General features: G+C 32.9%; 1 protein-coding gene across 1 annotated transcript in view; it reads left to right on the plus strand.

Annotated features, from left to right (window-relative positions):
* Positions 1-6,262: 6,262 nt before the first annotated feature.
* Positions 6,263-19,579, plus strand: part of LOC128999544 (collagen alpha-1(IX) chain-like) — a 41,905-nt gene continuing 28,588 nt past the window's right edge. The window contains exons 1-3 of the mRNA XM_054426114.1: positions 6,263-6,296; positions 15,295-15,350; positions 18,561-18,641. Coding sequence (XP_054282089.1) covers positions 6,295-6,296; positions 15,295-15,350; positions 18,561-18,641 — 139 coding nt within the window. The 5' untranslated portion in view covers positions 6,263-6,294. The remainder of the gene's footprint in view (positions 6,297-15,294; positions 15,351-18,560; positions 18,642-19,579) is intronic.

Genomic DNA, 19,579 nt, shown 5'->3' on the forward strand with positions numbered 1-19,579 from the left:
GCTTCGTTATGAATCGAACGATACTTTCTATTATGATAACCCAACCTAACATAACCGCCACAGCGCGCTGACAAAATGTGGCCTCCGTTTAATACTGAAGTACCTAATTTTCTTTGAAATGGCGAACATACAAAGTAGGTATTTTAAGCCGAGTATAATAATAGTTATAGCAATAATATGGCTTCTTATGGACACCCACCTCACGCAAACATGGCGGCTGGCGACACGCATCTTTGACATTCAGTGCTACCTCCAGTTAGAATTATAGCTCAGTGAGCAGAATGCAGAACATCTGTGACTACATTATCATATGTCCATGTTTTTTTCACAGCTGACTAGGTAGCTTTTAAACCATGTAGCACTGACTATATATACCTATATAAAATATATAAAGTACATCTTAAAGTAAGTATAAAGTATATCTTCTAATATATAAAATTCTCGTGTCACAGTGTCTGTCTGGAAACTCCTCCGGAACGACTTCACCGATCGTTATGAAATTTGGTGTGTAAATTCTGTAGGTATGCGAATCGGACGTAAACTATTTCCCGTTTCGAAATTCTTAAAAAGGCTCCGCCCCAGTAGCTCTGGAGTTTCCCATGTTAACCTTATGAGAAATGGAATTAATGAATCTTAACAGCTGTTTCAATTAAACAAGTTGGTTCTGTTCTATGATGTTCAATAGCATTAAAGTTACAAGGATTACCAACAGGGTGCAGCACTATTATTTCTTTTACATTTATGGCAACAGCTAATTTGCAACCAAAAGGTGAGTGAGCGTAGCGAACGAACTTCAACCTGGAGGCGAGTGAGCGTAGCGAACGAGCTAACCTGAAGGCAAGTGAGCGCAGCGAACGAGCTCCAACCTAAAGGTGAGTGAGCGTAGCGAACGAGCTCCAACCCAAAGGTGAGTGAGCGTAGCGAACGAACTTCAACCAGGACGTTATTGAGCGATGCGAACGAGATCATCTTGAAAATTAAACGTAACGGTACTTTCTTTCCATCGGTCTGTCTTAGGGGAAACCTATAACTTAGGCGATACGAAGTTCGCCGGGTCAGCTAGTAGTATTAAAGTAGTATATAGTACCTATATCTGTAGGTATATAGTCAATGCCATGTAGTTTCAGGAAAAAGCATACTTGCTTTGTTTGTTATATGTATAAGGTATAATATATTTATGTGGAAAAATTGAAAATGGAGATTAATTACACGGAAACAAATAAGGTATATCTGTTAATAGGTTAACTCGAGTTCTTAGTTAATAGTTGTATTTTAACGTTAGTTTGATTTAGACATTTTAAATATAAATAAGTATATAAACTAACCTCTCCACACTCGTATGATTGAGGCAATCCATTCCAAAACTCACTTTATCCATTTTATTCGAAATTAAGTTATTGGTATCACTGCATTCAAGAGAAAAAGGCGCATTTATTCGCTATAAAATGCCGTGTCAAAACTTGAGTAATCATACTAATATTTAATGTTAAAAAGTGTGTGTCATTTTCAAAACTCGCTTTATTTCGGTTGTATCAATCGAAAACTCGCATAATCCACCATAGCCAATAGGAGGCTGTATTTTTTGTTTTTCCAAAACCATCTTTATCCTCTTACCCAATCGGTGGCCTGAATTCGGTTAAGTGACTTTGTTGTCGTCTGACTAGTGGCTGAGATCGGGGTAGCGGATTTTTATCCCCCTGGAATTTTGCCCCCTGGGCAAACGTGACGTCACAAACCAGGGGGTAAAATTCCGGCCGCGAACTTTTGAGTTTCACTACATCAGCTCGATGGATTAAACGCGGAAATAAATATATATTTTCACGGTTGTGAATTTAATCAGAACACATCAAATTATAAAAAAACCTAGAGCCCGGATTTTTACCCCCGGAATTTTACCCCCCGGAATTTTACCCCCGGATTTTTACCCCCGGAATTTTACCCCCCGGATGTTTGCCCCCGGATTTTTACCCCTGGAATTTTACCCCCTGGCCAGATATATAAATTAGTAAAAATGATTAATTATCTTCATTCTGTTTTAATTTTATAGTAAACATGTTATTATTAAGTAGCCTATCTTAATTTATTTGTAACATCAACTAATCGAACAGGTTTTTGATTTTATTTTTGAGATTCGAGTATCAGGATTCGAACTTTGAAGCTAACTGTTGATTAATATGACGTATAAACAAACATCAGAATGGTAATGGATTCGAAGATTTTTTTCACGATTTACTATACAACCGTGGTAAAACAATGTTTTTAGTTTGTATCGTAACAATAACAAAATATGCCTTTATTGTTTCTTTACGAAGAAATGTTCGCCCAATCATCATTTAAATGAGCTACTCAGTTTATTTTACATACTTATTAACCAACAGTTGGCCCCAAACGTAAATCCCGTACACAAAATTAAACAGCAAATTCTGTTTACTTACCGTAGTTGAGATTAAAAAATAAATAAATAAAGATAGGAGACTAACTAAATAATGAAATGTTTACAATTAATTAAAAACAGAAATAAGAAAATCGATCATTTAATTTCTAAAATCGACCAGGGGGTAAAATTCCGGGGGGTAAAAATCCGGGGGTAAAATTCCGGGGGTAAAAATCCGGGGGTAAAAATCCAGCCCGTACATCTTCAGTTGTCTAAACGCTAGTTATATGGACAGGGGGTAAAATTCCGGTTTTTATCGCTAATCTAATTAATCACGCTCTGGCTATTTTCATTAGGCTTCCAAATCCGCGGGGGTGAAATTCCGGCCGCGAACAAACTTTTGGCCACTCAGGTTACTACGTCATAGTGACGTCAGCTTTGCCCAGGGGGTAAAATTCCAGGAGGATAAAATTCTGGCGATCCCCAAAGAGGACATTATAAGCTTTCTTTTGATACCAAAATCCTTTCTTTAATACGAAAAAAAACTGTTTTTATGCGTAATTGAAACTTTCAAAATAGTTTTTTTAATGACCCTTTTCTATAACAAAACTTCAAAGTCATAAACGTAGAGAACGTCCTATAGCAAAGAAAAAAATCGTAGATGCATGGGACTAGCACCAAGTGATCGGATTTAATAAGGAATTCATTTGAAGGTTGAATATTTCAAAAAGTTATAATAGCTTCAAAACTTGGTAGGCCCTACGTAGTTCCTCAGTTCCTGATGATTAAAATAATTTTAACACATTATTCAGTGCGCTACCTCCTCAGGGGGACGGCCCAAAAGGAGTCAGAAGATAATCTAAAAAGTAAGCATAGGTTGATATGCACATCAATTTAAATGTCTTTACTAGTAGAATACAATGCCGCCAATTTCAACTCAAACAGTCAACTGAGTCAAAAATGGCAGCAGTTGAAAGATTTCTTAAATCTGCGATTTATAATCTTTGAGCGGCTGCCATTTCTTACTCTGTAGTTCTTTTGAGCTCAAATTTGCGGCATTGTATTCTACTAATAAAGACCTTTAATTTAATGTGCATTAATTAATTAATTAATTAATTAATTTAATGTAATTTAATTTACTTTGACCTATGCCTACGTTTTAGCGGATTTCCCATATAGGGAATAAGCTATTACCGTAGTAATTGGTACCGTAGTTGTCATGGTAAGACCTGGACCCGGGACCAAATTAATTTTTCATTTTGAGGTCCCTAGAGGCCAAAAACACCATCCGTTCAAATTCATATATATGTAATTATATATATATATAGATATATATTTATGTATATATATTATGTGTGTGTGTGTGTGTCCGTTAGCGCGATAAATCGAGCAAAAATGATCTGATTTTGATGAAATTTGGTACAAACGTGTAAAATTACGTTTATTCGAACGAGTTCACGATCCAGCATAATCGGACTATGGGAACGGGCGTTTATGGGGGGTTTTATGGGGTAAAAATGTGGTTTTCCCATTTTTGACCCTTAAAACAAAAAAATAGCAATTTCTTTTCAAACCGTATTGTAGAGCTTAAAAAAAATAAATAATTTAGTATATTGAAGTGCTGTTGTATGCCTAACGGTCACGGAGAAAATTCAAAAATAGTGTAATTTAAAATTCCCATGTTATTCTTATGGAGAAAATGAAAGTTGTTGTAGTTTACTTGTTTATGGATATATATCGATACAATTTTGCAAATTTATTTATTTCATCTTATACTATTGACGTATGGTCAAAAACACTTTTTACCTTCCCCGTAGCAGCAAACCAAAGAACTCGTTACATCTAATGTTATTGAAATAGGGAATAAATATGTCTTATTTATGGAAATATTTTAGTAAAAATGTAATCAGACAAGTTGAAATTCGCTTAGTCTGCAGGTTTGCTGCGGCAGGGGTATTTTCATTTTCTTCCGACTTCTAGCGGGCATTCCCTGCGTATAACAGCAATGCAAATTCAATTCAATACATCTTTAAATAGCTGTCATTTTTGACTCGATTGTCCGTTTGAGTTCGGGTTTGTGGCATTGTAATACCTTTGATTTGATACGCATATCAACCTATGTTTTTTTTTTTTTAGATTCTCTTCTGACTTCTGGCAGGCTGTCCCCCTTTAGGAGGTAGCGCTTCACTGAAAAAGGTTTTAAGATGATTTTAATACCCAGGAACTGTGTACCAAGTTTTGAAGCTCTATCTTCATTACTTTTTGAAATATTTAACCGTCCCGGGACCATCGATCTTTATTACTAGCAATAGAGATCGATGCCTGGGACTTTTCCTGCCCTGTATAAAATAGGCAAACACGATTTTGTCGTCACAACTCCTCCGTGCTTTCTCATCCGATTTTGTTAGTTTATGGCTCATTAGAGAGATCTCATTTAGTAGATGTCATATAAGGTCTTACCTGTTTAAAAAGTCACCTGGACTCTGCCCCAGTGGCTTTTAACGTTTTCATGTCTACTTGTCTACATAATGATCGACTGGATAATTTATTTGCTGTTCATATTTTAAATTACAATATTCAAGGAAACACGCCTGTGTACACACATTTCCTGACTTAGTTAAAATTAAATATTTACTTATTTGAATGTAGGTTTGCGTTCGTATTATAATGGAAACAGTCAAGAAAGCCTAGGCAATTTGAGACATTATTTCACCAAATAAGAAAACTGAAATCACGCAGTTGTATTTCATGAGCAATAATTTAAAGAACCGATTTGCAAATTATGGGTACTTAAAAAAAGTCATAGAACGCTACTCAGTAGAAGAAACAGAGAGATGTTTTATTACGATTTTTTTTATCGTTAGTAGTGGAGCAAACAAAATTTTTAAATAATTTAATATCATTTGAAGCAGATAATGCAGGAAATCGGGTATGGTTCGGCCGCTTAGAAAACGACCTGCGCGCTAATGCTAAACCAATGCTGGAGGAGGTCGCTTTCTAAGCGGCCGAACTATAGTAATTTGAACAATGTTAATCGCTATTTAAAAAGTCTGCATTTTGTAAACAAATACTGGTGACAATAGTGGTGCCATAGATGACGTACAACATGTACAACTTTATGCAGCTATAGGTGAGTCGGAAAATATTTGTAGAAAACGCTAAAAACAAAAGGTCAACTTCTGAAAAATTACAAAACATTTACAAGAAATGATGATTATATCGAACTGTTATGAACAGCGTGATTATTTCCATTATATAAGCTTTTAGTTGAGTCTTTTAAACTCATTGAAAATTATGACTGTTATTAGATTAAAATAACTCCTGGTAATACAGGTACTTGACAATTGCTCGATTTCGAGCAACAGTTACACTAGTTCCTTTTAAATATGAATACTCATAAGAATAACATGGAAACTTTGAAACCCCGTAAGGCATAGACCTATATGATTTTCACAACTTTAATATTCCTATGTGTTCTCAAGGCTATAAAGTACCTTTCGGCAATCGGTGCAGTAGTTTTCACGTGGTGGAACTTCAGAGTTATACACAAACATCCATACTTTCTCATTTATAGACTAATATATAATAGGATTATTTTGGAGCGTTCGAGTACTTAATAATCCAATCATCAATTTATTTAAATCATTCTAAAATTTCAACAAGAGCCTGCGTCATATTTCCTGTATTACCCAACTAGTTTTTCCAAAGATTAGGCCGGCCCTACATCAATTTGATAGTTTTAGGTCGAATTATTCACGCATTTTGCTCCAAATACCAAAGCTACATCTGGCAAAATCATTGATTGAGATCATCCCAAGTTTTTCACGTAGTTCCCTGTATCGCCGCTGCGGCGCTAGTGTCTACTTTGGACCATTCGTTTCAGTGATGACCGCGCGCTTGCCGCCTCGATTTTGGAAATCATGTAAGTAAAGAGTCTGTAGTTTTTTTCACTTTATCATATTTAAAAATACGTAACCATTAATTAAGCCGTTAAAGATAACTTTTGTATTTATAGTATCTTGAAATCATAAAATTTTGTTAGACTTTGAAATGTTTTTTCTTATTGGAGATAAATTGTGATTTTAACATAAACAGTGTTAGCAAGGAATATTGGTTTATTTATTCTCTTATATATTAAGAATACACAAAATCGTAAAAATTAATATATTAATATTTCTCTTTCGTAAATAATGTCCTACTGTAGTTGAGAATTTTATTTGACAAACGCTATTTAAGTTACTATGCAATTTTAGTACGTATTTCAATAATAGGCTTATGTTGATTGGATGGTAGCTAGTGTGATTATAGTGATCACCTTTGAGTCTGAAGCTCTCTAGGTATAACAAACAAAATCTATACGTTATAGTGTAGGGAGAAATTGTTTAAACAAACTATTTGTTGCGGAGGCAACAATTCGTTGTAATTAACCAAATTTTGATCAAAACAATATACTAATATCTATGAAATTGGCTTCGAAAACAAGCTAAACCAAACAACAGAAAGTCAAAAACATTTGTATAACATTCATATAAGTCTACCAATTAAAACTTGTAGGATATAGTACCTATACTATGATATGGTACCTTATAGGAAAATTAAGTACCCACCTAAGTTATAGTGTTTGGACTGAAATTTGCTACCGAGATAGTCTTTTGAAAATGTTGTTTAAAATGTATTATCAATCAATTCAGAGAATAAATCAACAGCAAATGCTTAATGTTTACTCGAAAAGTAAATAAATCGATTAAAGCATTCCAGTAATTAATTAAAAATATAACAAAAATGATGATTATGCCATTCGTAACAGCAAATCTATGTAATCGTCTACCGATCGATTATTTATGTTGACCACTTGCAGAAACGTAAATTTTAATTTATTAACATCCCGTTTGATTGAGAATTCAAGAAAATTATTTAAATCTTTTTCAGTATGCAGATTTGTCGCTACAAAGTTTTCCATCGCAGTTTTTAATATTTTAAGTACAGCTAAGCTTGTCTTCGCAACCATGTAGTTTTATATATCATAACATCAATAGGTAAACAAACAATAGTACATCTAAGATGTTTGTATTTCAACCATGTATGCAATTTTGGTTGTCAAACAATTTTAACAAATAAGAAGTTTGTCAAATCTTATTAGACAGTAAAGGCGATTTAGTAGATTTGTTTAGGTTTCTCAACCAATAAATATTAAAATATTTTGTTTTTATTATTTAAAAATCAAAAAGAGATTTAAAATTCTAGGAGATTTTAACATATAGAAAGCAGATTAATGTTTACGTCCATATTAAAACGAACACCGCTGTTAAACATAGTTTATAATATTTTGTAGTCTGTGACGTATCCTTGGGTTGATCGTGACTATAAAAGTAAAATCTCTATAATTATACCTAGACAACGTCTGTCTAGTGGTCTTGTTGACCCGTAAAAATATGCCGAAACTTCACTGTGCTGAACAATTTGGGTTTTTTTTATAAAAAAAGTGAAAACAATTTATACCGATACGTCAGTGTTTATTATTAATTATTTACTTTATTACTGTTCAGATGATGCTAAATTTTTGTTCCGTGGTGTTCTTGATCACCCAAACTGTAATGGTGGTGTAAAATATGAAATTTATTGTTCAAGTTTAAAAAATGAAGAACTAATTAATCGTTGAGATGCATAGGAGCGTTTATGTTAAAAAACGGTACATACAAAAATGTTTGGATAAACATGTACTTGAACAATTCATTATTAACTATTAGTTTTATTTAGAGAAGTTTAAGGAGAAAGCTTTCAAACTCAATTGGTTGTGTTGTGAGATTCCAGTGTCGGTGGAATTTTAATTTTTTTTTATAAGGATCACACTATTTTGACAAATAAATAATAAATTGTTCAATTATTTTGTAAAATTGAACTGTAGGTACGCTATTGTCTCCAAACTGTTCTAAAACAATTTTTCCATAAAATCTATTCAGTAACAAAGATTAGAACCACAAACGATGGTCTTTTTGCTGTCTTAAGTGTGGTTTCTGCTAGAAAGCAGCATACATTGGTGGCTAAATTACGATTGGCATCTATGTCCAGATTATTTAGCCCGCTCTGGATCGAACTTTCACTCCACGGCTACACAGTCGTCTTAATTATAAAATACATAAATGCACATTTAATAGACCAAATCTAATCTTACCAAATCCCATAACCACCGTAACATCTTACAGAAATCTCTCGAAAATCCAGGACTTCTGCAGTGCCATAACTGAAAATGTCTGATCATTGATCACCATTTTAAATAGGGGGTTTGCGAGGTTTGCGGAAATAGCACTAAAAGAGAAACTAAGAACGCCTTCAAGTATTTTTTATTAATCATGTAATTTTTGCTAGTTCACCATTAATCCACGGATTTCCCGCAATCTAAGGGAGTTGCTACTGAAAATTACAAATTTTGTAAAAAAAAATATTAAATTATAAAATATTAAATATTATTAACATTTTTATCACACATTGTTTATACTATAAAGCAACTTTTGTGCATGGATATTGCAATAGGTTAAATTAATACAAGTTCATGGGAAAAATTACATATGAATAAAAAATCAACTCCATAACTCATAAAATAATTGAGGAGAAAATATGAATACGTAAAAAAGTTAGAACTTTTCTTGCTCTTTAAAATGAGATATTAAACAACAAAATTGGTTCAGTAGTTAAACAGTTAAAAAAGGTTTAAAAACCGATATTTTTCCGGGAAAAAGTTCAAAAAACTCCAAAAAGTATTTAAAAAAATATTTGTTTATTTTTAACCGACTTCCCCACTACCAACAAAGGAGGAGGTTCTCAATTTGTTTGTGGCGATGTTTTTTTTTTCTATGTATGTTCACCAATTTCTCTGTGATTCTTTTACCGATCAGTGTGGTTCCACCACTAAAATAACCAGGAGAATTTCTATTTGGTACCTTATATATTATGTTTAAGTATACTATTTGTTTCGGTGAAATATTCTGAAAACCTTAAATATTCAACATTTGTTTTGTTTACGTTTGTGCAGATTGTTTACATTTTTGTGCAGAGAAGGCAATAAATAATAATAACATTCCTACAGCTGTTAGTTGAAACCATTTAAATGAAGCTACAGACAATTCTTCATAAAACAGTTGCTTCATACTGATCAATAAACTATTTCTTGCCATGGAGCCTTTGAATTACATTGAGAAAAATGCATTTTGTTTTGGTTACTATAAAAAATGTATTTTAACGTTTGACCTGATTTGTGTATACAGTAATTCTGTTATTAGTATTGAATATTCTGACTTACAAAAACATATGTTTCAGTGAATAGCTGGATGATATTGACAAATAAAGGTGTATTGTGAAAACCAAAGCATTCGTAAAACAGGTCTAAATATAAATTAAATGCAATTATTCCTTACACGACCGAAGAAGTGTGACAGTGCATAATCATCAATTGTCTTAAAAGTGATAAATATTTTAATTACTAAACATGCATTTGCAGATGTGGAATGTTTATTGGTATTCTCTACCCAGTTACTATATCATATACATACTATTATGCCTGCTTCGGAAAGTCCTAGAGGAAGATGATTTGCAATTTCGACTAGGCTATATCTTGAGCAAACAAAACCCCCTACATGACTTACACCAATTTAAGCTGAACCAATCATTTATATAATATTTTCCAAAGGTACTATACGTGTTAACGACCAATTTCCCACTTTTGAGAGATTTTTTAGTGCTGGTAGCTGAGGAATAACTTTCATTCCAAAAGGCTTGAGACGTTACTGTATTTCTTTTTATAATGTAGAAGCACACCAATTGCAGGAAACGATGATGTCTGACATGTCAATGTATCTAGAAAAGACAATTAGTTTTTCATTAGGCCTAATGTAATGGACAACTCTTTCCTTCTTAAGGAATATCTAAAAATGTTTATTTTCATACCCATTGATTATGTAACCTGAACAGGTGACTCAAGCAGTTTTAAAATAATGATTGTTCTGTGGCACTTTTGATTGTGTCAAACAGTTTTGCTTATCAAAAATCCTCAAGTAAATAATATATGAAAAATTATACAGTCACTAAAAATCATGAAATAATTTATTTTTGTAAAAAAATACAACCGACTTCAAACGCTCTAAAAAGAATGAAATAATTTCAATAAAGTAAACTTTTGTATTAGGCAAGCTCACGTATTTAAAGTCGGCGCGGCTCTATGATGATTTTTGATACAAAATTTAAAGAGGGTGTCCATATTGCAGGTTACTATCTATAACTAAAGGTGTTAATCTGTCTTTTTCATAGTTATGTGGTAGTGTTATTTTATTACCGTAATCAGAGATCGGCATTATAGTGATATTAACGAGTATCTTTAAAAATATTATAACGCATTTAAATGTTTCTAACTTGGAAAAGTAACGTTTTAATACTAAACTAGCTTCTTTTCCCTATCATAATATCAAACTAAATTATTTTCCTATTCATATAGAACATTTGTGTGTGTTATTTTCATAATGCATTTATTCTGAAGTAAACATAAAATACAAGAAAATATTTCCTTTAATATATAAACAAAACAGTTCAGTATGTTTTTTATATATTTATGTTATCCAGCTACAATTTATTGATTTTCAAAATACACACACAATATTTAATTTCAATCATATTTGCAGTTTGAGCCGCGCCGACTTGAAATACGTGAGCTTGCCTAATACAAAAGTTTACTTTATTGAAATTATTTCATTCTTTTTAGAGCGTTTGAAGTCGGTTGTATTTTTTTACAAAAATAAATTATACCATAACTAAACATTTTTCTAAGACTAAATAAACACAAAAAAGTATATATGATCATTTTCAAAAGGATTAAAAACACTAGTTTCAGTAGCGACCCCCCCCCCCCCCCCTAAGACGAACACACCTGGGAAGATTAAGTGTACAACAATCCTTAGCTGGATTACTCAATTTTCCGGTAAATGGGGGTTATTAACATAATACAATTATATTGTATTATGTATTATATATGTATTATATATGTATTATATATGTATTAATTATTATGTATTATTAACATAATACATAATACATAATGTAAACCCAGGATTTGAACGTACTCAAATCGGAATGAAACGTGAACGGTCAAAGAACAAGGGAACCGAACAAGCAAGTGATAAATCTAAATAAAGGACGAGACAATGTCCTTGTCTTCTTGAACGACTAGATGAACAATCACTTGGAATTCCTAAGGGATTTATGACATTCTTCGTACCAAGGACTGTACGCTTGCATTGTACTCATAACAAGACAATCGGTAGTTGTGTGTATTCAAATTGATAACTAAATTTACCTATTGTAATGTTTACATACACAAACACCATTTTCCATTAGTTTCTGAAGCTCCGGTAACTAAACTAATTTTGAAGGACTAATTATGTGGGAATGTATGATGAATAGAAATAACCCTGCCGCAGCAAACTTGTAGACTAAGCGAATTTCTTTTTACCTGGCTGGATTTCTACTAAAATATTCCCTGAAAATTGTCAGACTTATTTTAATGAGTACCTAGGTGCTACAGGGAAGGCATTGAGGTGTGTTTTTTATTAATGATAGCTTAGTATTAAATAAACAAAATTGCCAAATTTGATTAAAATATATCCATAAACAAGCAAATTACAACAGTTTATTAATTCTCCAGAAAATTAATGTGTGAATTTTAAATTTGAAGTTTTTTAATTATCTCCGTAACCGTTAGGCATACAATAACGCTTCAATATAAAAAAATTGTTTATTTTTTAAGCTCTGCAAAACGGTCTGGGTGAAATGGTTTGTTTTTAGAGAAATATCCTCAACTACTGCGCTGTTGTCGAGAAAGGTCACATGTCCTTTGAGTTTCAAGTCTAGCCGAGTTCACATTTTTGAACATTGGCCGAAAATTGAACGTTTATATGCAAAGACCGCAGTCTGACGTCATTCAAAGTGATTAAATTAGTTATTCATTTACGCTTCATTATTACAAGATGGTGTTAATCTAATCAATGGCTCTATTAAAATGGCTCTATTAGCGGTTAACGGACTGAAGCCATTCAAACTATATTACTAAATTTAAAAAATCGGATTAACTCCATAATATTTTAAGTGTTAAGTAATTAGTTTTTTAAGGAAATTTTAATTTATATTTTTAATTATTTTGCATTCATTAATGTCAATTAATATAAACTTTAAAGTATATACAACTATTTACTATATCGTAGTACTACACGGCATCGAAAAACCAGGGTGCGAGTAAAGGATACGTGTTGAATAAATTGTATGATATCCTCGTAACCTACGGAATTAAGATCGGATGTATCTAGTGTTGAACCATGAAAAAGCTTCTGGTTATTTTTCAGGATCGAATTGACGACCTTTTACTTAGGAGACGTTGCAGCCTCCACCTATCATACCTAAATCTATAGAGAAAGTTGGCGGAATTAAGCAAATTTTCCTTAAGCAAATAAAAAATAACATATATACTGTAATTTGTTGAGCATACATAATAAAGAAATGGAATTGTGAAAAGTCTTTATGTTTGAGATCGGTATTCATATTGCAGATTGAAAAGATGTAAGTAATGGGTATGGTTGATCAAAGTATAGTTCTGCCATAAAATGAAAAAAACTTTATTATTTTATCTTTGGCCACCATTGGTAACATTACCATATCTCCATAGGTTTAGCTTAACAAAAGCATATTGTAAATATAAATATTCCATTATATGTTATTATCTTTGTCTAACAGTCTGAACGGGAACCAAACTAATGGCAAACCAATGAACAAATTAGCTACTAAATACATGCTCACTCCATCCGTGGTAACGAAGAGAACCAACTGTATTTCTTGCGGAGTGTAATTGGTTTATTATTAATGTGATATTGGTTTTGATATGGTTGTAATGAACTAATTATCACAGCCGGGCGGATTGAGGTTTGCATATGCGAGAAACCGGTTCAACTCAGTCTATTGGTGGCCGAGCTTTGCTTTAGGAAGGGCCTCAACCTATGAATAATTTCCAAACGCTGCAACATATACTTAGCAGATGCGAAATATATTTTAAAAATATATGTTTTGGGCCTACGTATCATATGTAATACTAGATGTACAACGCAGTTATCTGCTTGCAATATTGAGCGGAGCAAGCATATTCATCCAATACTTTTGAAAATATCAAACTACTCCCTGATCGTTCCGAATGGGTTTCGGTTCACATAAGTGGGATGTCTACCTGCAGTATCCAAAGTCAATGCTAAGTCTGGCTCAAGTAAATGAAATGTCTTTTTGCAGTACCATCGATATAGTACTAAAAATCAATGGTACTTCTGGTTTACGCCAATGTGGTGTCTACTTCAGTATCCAAACACAATGGTATCTTTGGTTCAAATTGATGGAATTCCTATTTGCAGTACCTATTCAAAGTCTGCTTTTGGTACGTCTAGTTCACAAAAATGGAAAGTCTACTTGCATTATCCAAACTCAATGGTAGGCCTACATTTGGTTTACATAAATGGAATGACTATTTGAAAGTCAATTGTGCATCAGTCTAGTTCCTGCAACCCTGATGATTTATTATTGGTTATTCATTTTGTAGTAAATTATGCTCAATGATATTAATCCGATTGTTCTTCCCATTTTCTCTGTTCGACATTTTTGTAATGTGCTATTTTAGATGTTTCGACTAACATATGTTGCTACTCTTGTTTACCTTTTATTGTTACCTCGCAAATAATATTGTCATGGCGACATCTTAACCCACAAGGTTCATATTCCTAAAAGTTTAAATTCACGTAGGGCACTTAGCAGACGGTGGCTAAAGGCATCACTTCCACCTCTACTTTGTTTTCTTTTTACCAGACAACCGGTTGGATTGTTTCTAGAACTACTTGTTCTTATTGTTGACAGTTTACATTTATTTAGCCCGGTAGCTAAATTCAGAATACGGTAAGCTATTATAGAGTAGCAGCTTTCGTAGCTACGGGGTTACCCGATTTTACGTTATGAAATTTAATATGAATCTATTTCTATTTCTGCCAGCCCAAGGCGTTAATTTGGTTGTTTGATAATAGATTTTTTTACTGTAGAATCACGTGTAGAGTCGGATCAACTTCAAGCGAACGAATTGTAATTTGCTGAGTCAAATTAAGTGAAATATTTTAAACTGAGTTTAATTTTATTTTTAATTATAAGAACTGTTAATTTGTTAATAGTTGATTTTTTTACTACAGCTAACATTTTAGTTTACACACCTAAGTAGATATTCCCTGTACATAGTCCACCAGTAGCAAGTTTTTAAATTAAAAGCAAAATACCATAAAATAAAAAATTAAAATATTAAATACAGTACAATAAAAAACTACATTGGCGAGTCGGTGGCTCAGACGGGCCCAAGGCAGCGATTTTGTGGGTCCTGATCCTGGTCATTGCCGCTAAAGTCGATATAGTTCACCTATGTACTGTACCGGCTCACCCCTTGCTTTGCTGGATACGTTCCGTGCACGGGAAGTCTATGGGAAAATGCAAGGTTAAAAGAGGCTACAGACCTCTAAAAAATAATAAAAACAATAATAATTCATAATAATTCGGATATATTCACTCAAAACTCAAACTTGAAAATGTTTACGAAAACAATACTTTCTCCTTATACTATTTATAGGGGGAGAAAGTAAAAAAAAGAGTCTTATCTTACAAAAATATTGACAATTTAATCGGCAATAAATTGCATACACTTCACAGAGTGGTAACATCTTGCAACTTTAATTTTACTCAATATTCTCTAGGCTACAAATTAACACTGACAAGCCAATAACTCCCTGTCAAAACTCACGATTTATTCTGTATACTGTTGTCATCCCAAGGGAAATTTCGTTCTGACGGAGGGAATTTTCGTGTTTTAGGAGCCCGGAGGTGGCAGCACTGTGCATCCTGCTCACGACTTGTTCCGGTCTCTCTGGTAAGTCGGCATGTTTGAGCATGACTCAATTTAAATATCTAATGATGTATTGTTTGGGAACAAGCACCTGACTTTGGTGGTATATTGTTCCAATTTGTTTAAAGTGAAAGTAAACAAGGTTTCAATTTGAATTCAATAACACACTTCAGAGTTCATTTTTTTGTAGCGTCCCTAATTTGTATTGTGTATCAGAATGGTTTGTTTATTTATCGTTTTCACAGAATATTCTTGCAATTCAATAAGCTGTAAATTAAGACAAACTTAACTTTACAGGGCCTATCCACGCCATTTCAGTGCGGGTTTTATGTAGGCCTAATATAAAACGATTGGCCACATATGTAGTTGGTTTCAAACAATGATTCTTAAATAATTTGTTAGTTTCATCGCCATTGTAAATTATTTTTGTTTGTCGCGATCTTACAACAGGATTATTTCACGAAACCTAAATTACAGATATTCGCTGTTCAGAGGGGATTTGTCAAGGGACAAACAAGCTGTATGTTGGTAGTACTGCTTTATTTACTTCTCTGGTGATCAGCTGATTTGCATTTTAGCATTGTTATGGCTTAGTTCTATTGACAATAATTGTGCTACTTTTGTTTCGTTATATACTAAAAAGCATTAAGATTTATATGGGCATTTTTTTATATTACCAATAAGTTGTGAATGCTGTTGCATCCAATTTAAGATTATTATTCGCCATTTTTTTTTTTTCTAAGAAATCAAATCAATAAGCACTTGCACGTTAAAAAAAAAACTAATTGAAGTTGCAATTCTTACCTAAGTTCTAATCTATGTTCACTACTTCTAGGTTCGGTTCGTTATCCAATTATATACGATCCAGAAATATAGAAATTTGGATCTATGTTTGCTATTTTTATCTTTATTTTTTTAGGTAAAAATATTTAGCAAACAGATTTTTCAGATAAGAACAAAATGGAAACGTAAAAAAATATATGTTTAAATTGGAAACTTTTGTCTTGGAAATTTGAGGACGCCTTTGAGCTATCACAAAACAAAAATCTTGGGCCTACCTAATTACGCGTAACGCATTTGAGAACAGTTTTTGATTATCGATTGTTGAATTTCGATGTTCTAAAAACGTTTGGAAGGTAATCAATATTTTCAAATTTGTATACAATACCTGAATAACCTCCTTGTGTTAACCTATGCACTCCCAATAGCCAACACTGCCCGCTCAGCTTACTGACATGTAACCAATTAACATTCTAAACCGGACTTGTATTTATTCAATATTGATGATTAGGAACAAGCAAAACCGGAGAATAAACCATTGAGAAGATTGCATCAAGGAACCAGATCGTAAACAAATTGGCTCTGGGTTGGGGCTGACCTTGGACAACTAGTTCAGACCAAGATTTGTAATTTAGAGAAAAAAACTATAAGGTTTTAAAACGATATTGGAACTTAAATAAATCTTAATGTGTATTTTAACTATAGGCCTACAATGTTTACGTGATTAGACGACATCGTTGTAACTTGTAAATATTAATTCTTCATAGTTAAAATTCTTTTAAAAACAAGACAAGAATATCAGCTTTGTGATTGCTGTTAACATCTAAATAAAGAAAATTAGACTTTTGTCTGTACATTGCTCAGAATTATATATTTTTGGTTATGTTTACTTTTTAGCTTATTTCCCTATAGGGAAGTAACTATTACCGTAGGTGGCACGGTAAGACCTAGGCCCGGGACCGATTTACTTTTTCATTTTGATGTCCCCAGTGGCCAAAAACACCATTCGTTCAAATTTTGATATATACGTCCGTGAACGCGATAACTTGAGTAATTTTTGTCTGATTTTGATGAAATTTTGTTTGAAGATGTAAGGCGGGATAAACTTGAATGAGTTCGCGAACCAGCATGATCGGACCATGTGACGGGGTTTTACGGGGGACTTTATGGGGTAAAAAATGGTTTTCTCATTTTTGACCCTCAAAACACAAAATTTCCCTATTTTTCTCTAGACTTTTTTAAAGAGCTTAAAAAACAAATAATTTATTATATCAAAGTGTTTTTGTACCGTTATTGGTTACGGAAAAAATGTAAATTTAAAATTCCCTTGTTATTCTTATGGAGAATATTGTAAAATGTTGTAGTTTGCTTGTTTATGGATATATTTTGATAAAACTTGGAAAATGTATTCATCGTATATATTAATATTTTACTAAAAAACCCACTTTAATAGTTTCCTTGTAGCAGCAAACCTAGGTACTCGTTAAATCTAATGTTATTTAAATAGATTTATTTGAAAATCAAAGCCAAAACAAGTCTTATCTCAATTTCTGTCTGTCTGCCTGTCACGGCCCAGAAGGCATTTTACGCGCCCTTCTCCTGAAAAACGAGAGCATCGATCGGGATTCAAACAGTCTTTTTTTTATTTTTGTATTCACTGGATTGGCGAGAGTGTCTTTAGCCATTAAAATATGACCTCACTATTTGGAATAAAATATTGGACGTTCAAAAACCCAATTTTGTGCGATTTTTGTCAAGTTTTCTCTTAATGTTTACCATATAAATCGCAATATACTCATCTGTTTAAAGAATACGACATCTATAAAGTAACAACAGCTGTTTGGATAAAGATTATTTTTCTAGTTGGATATGTTTACATAAAATGTTGTTTACAAATACTGCAACCATTTCCAATCACGTTTTGTAAGAAAATCCAAAACCAAGTGAAATTAAAAACGTTGTGCATAATAGATTTTATTAATCGCAAGTGCAATAACGTGTAACTGTAAATTAAATTTCTAGGCATCATTCAGGTTTTTAACCAAAGATTCCATGTATGCGTATAAAATTCAACTTGAGTTTTGATAACCGTGGAAAAGACCCTGAAACAGTGATGTATATGAAGTTTTGCCTGCATGTCTGGGAAAAATGCACACTAATGCAAACCAACTGCTGTTCTTATTACAAGAAGGTCTCAACTGTCTAAAATATACCGTCCGTAGAACGGGTACACAGCTAGTGCACAATACAGTTTAACGACACAAACATGCTAAGAGCGCACAGAATTAACAATATGCAATATCACAGAAAATATACTACTAAAACCGGCAGTATCGAGCTTCTTCAGCATATTTACATAACATAGTCATACGCTTCCAATAATGAGAATCACAAGGAAAGAAAACTAACCAAACTTTGTACAGACTGAGATTTTAAAATTATAAAATTGTTTAGTGACTGTGGATGAGAAAGTCCAAGATATCATCGAAATCGAGCGAAACGACACTGAAGAATACGACTACACCCAGGACGATGGTAAAATATTTTTTTTGTTAATTCTGCCTACCCAGAAAGGCTTTTTTTTTTAATACATATGCGTTATAATCTACGATTAAGGTGCTTACAATACTAGAGTTCTAATTTTTATAATTTGAAGGTAATTTCATATATGAAAACATAAATATAACACATTATCACATTTGTTAACAGACACAACATTTGCAAAGGAGTATGTTTTGTTTATGGAAATATCACGAATATTTGAACAGAAACAGTATGGATCATAAACATAAACAAATAATGTAATGTCGGAAAATAAACATTATTTAACATTGCTTAGATTGATCTGTCCAAACCATAAATGCTATTAGTAGACCCTGTAGAATTCGGGCCAGCAACGTCATTTGTTTATGTTTACGATCCTTACCGGTTCTGTACAAGTATTCGTGGGTAATATCAAATAGCTATTTACCTTACAAGTGTAGTAAGAGCGTTTTTACATCACGCAGGTGAATGTTGTCTGAGTTGCATAACTCGCCTAAGTGATGTAAACACGCTCTTGCGTAACGAGTAACGTACAAGATTTTACCTGACCCGACAATACAGGGGGTTACGTACAATATTCTTCATTATCCATTTCACTCATCTTCTATAACAGTAACGTTCTTTTACAAACAAAAGCTAGGTTAGGAAAATACTTTAAAGCATAACAATAAAATTCAAGTGCACAGCTGATTTCTAACGTTGAAAGTTGTTGGCTCCATAGAGGTATATTTTTTTAAGTTGAACACTCAATGTTATTTAAATGGGTTTTATTACTTCGAGTGAGTTTTTGAAACTTTACTTCACTCGTGAAGTAAAGAAGTTGTACACATCACGCTTGGGATAGGGAAGTTTAACATGGCGGGTTAGGTAAAATAATATATGGAATCGGAAAGGCTCAGTCAATAACACAATATTTATAATTTTTATTA

This window comes from Macrosteles quadrilineatus, unplaced genomic scaffold (genome assembly GCF_028750875.1).
Source record: "Macrosteles quadrilineatus isolate MER2022 unplaced genomic scaffold, UCM_ALF_1.0 Scaffold_8__2_contigs__length_117827958, whole genome shotgun sequence".
Classification (NCBI taxonomy): Eukaryota; Metazoa; Arthropoda; class Insecta; order Hemiptera; family Cicadellidae; genus Macrosteles; species Macrosteles quadrilineatus.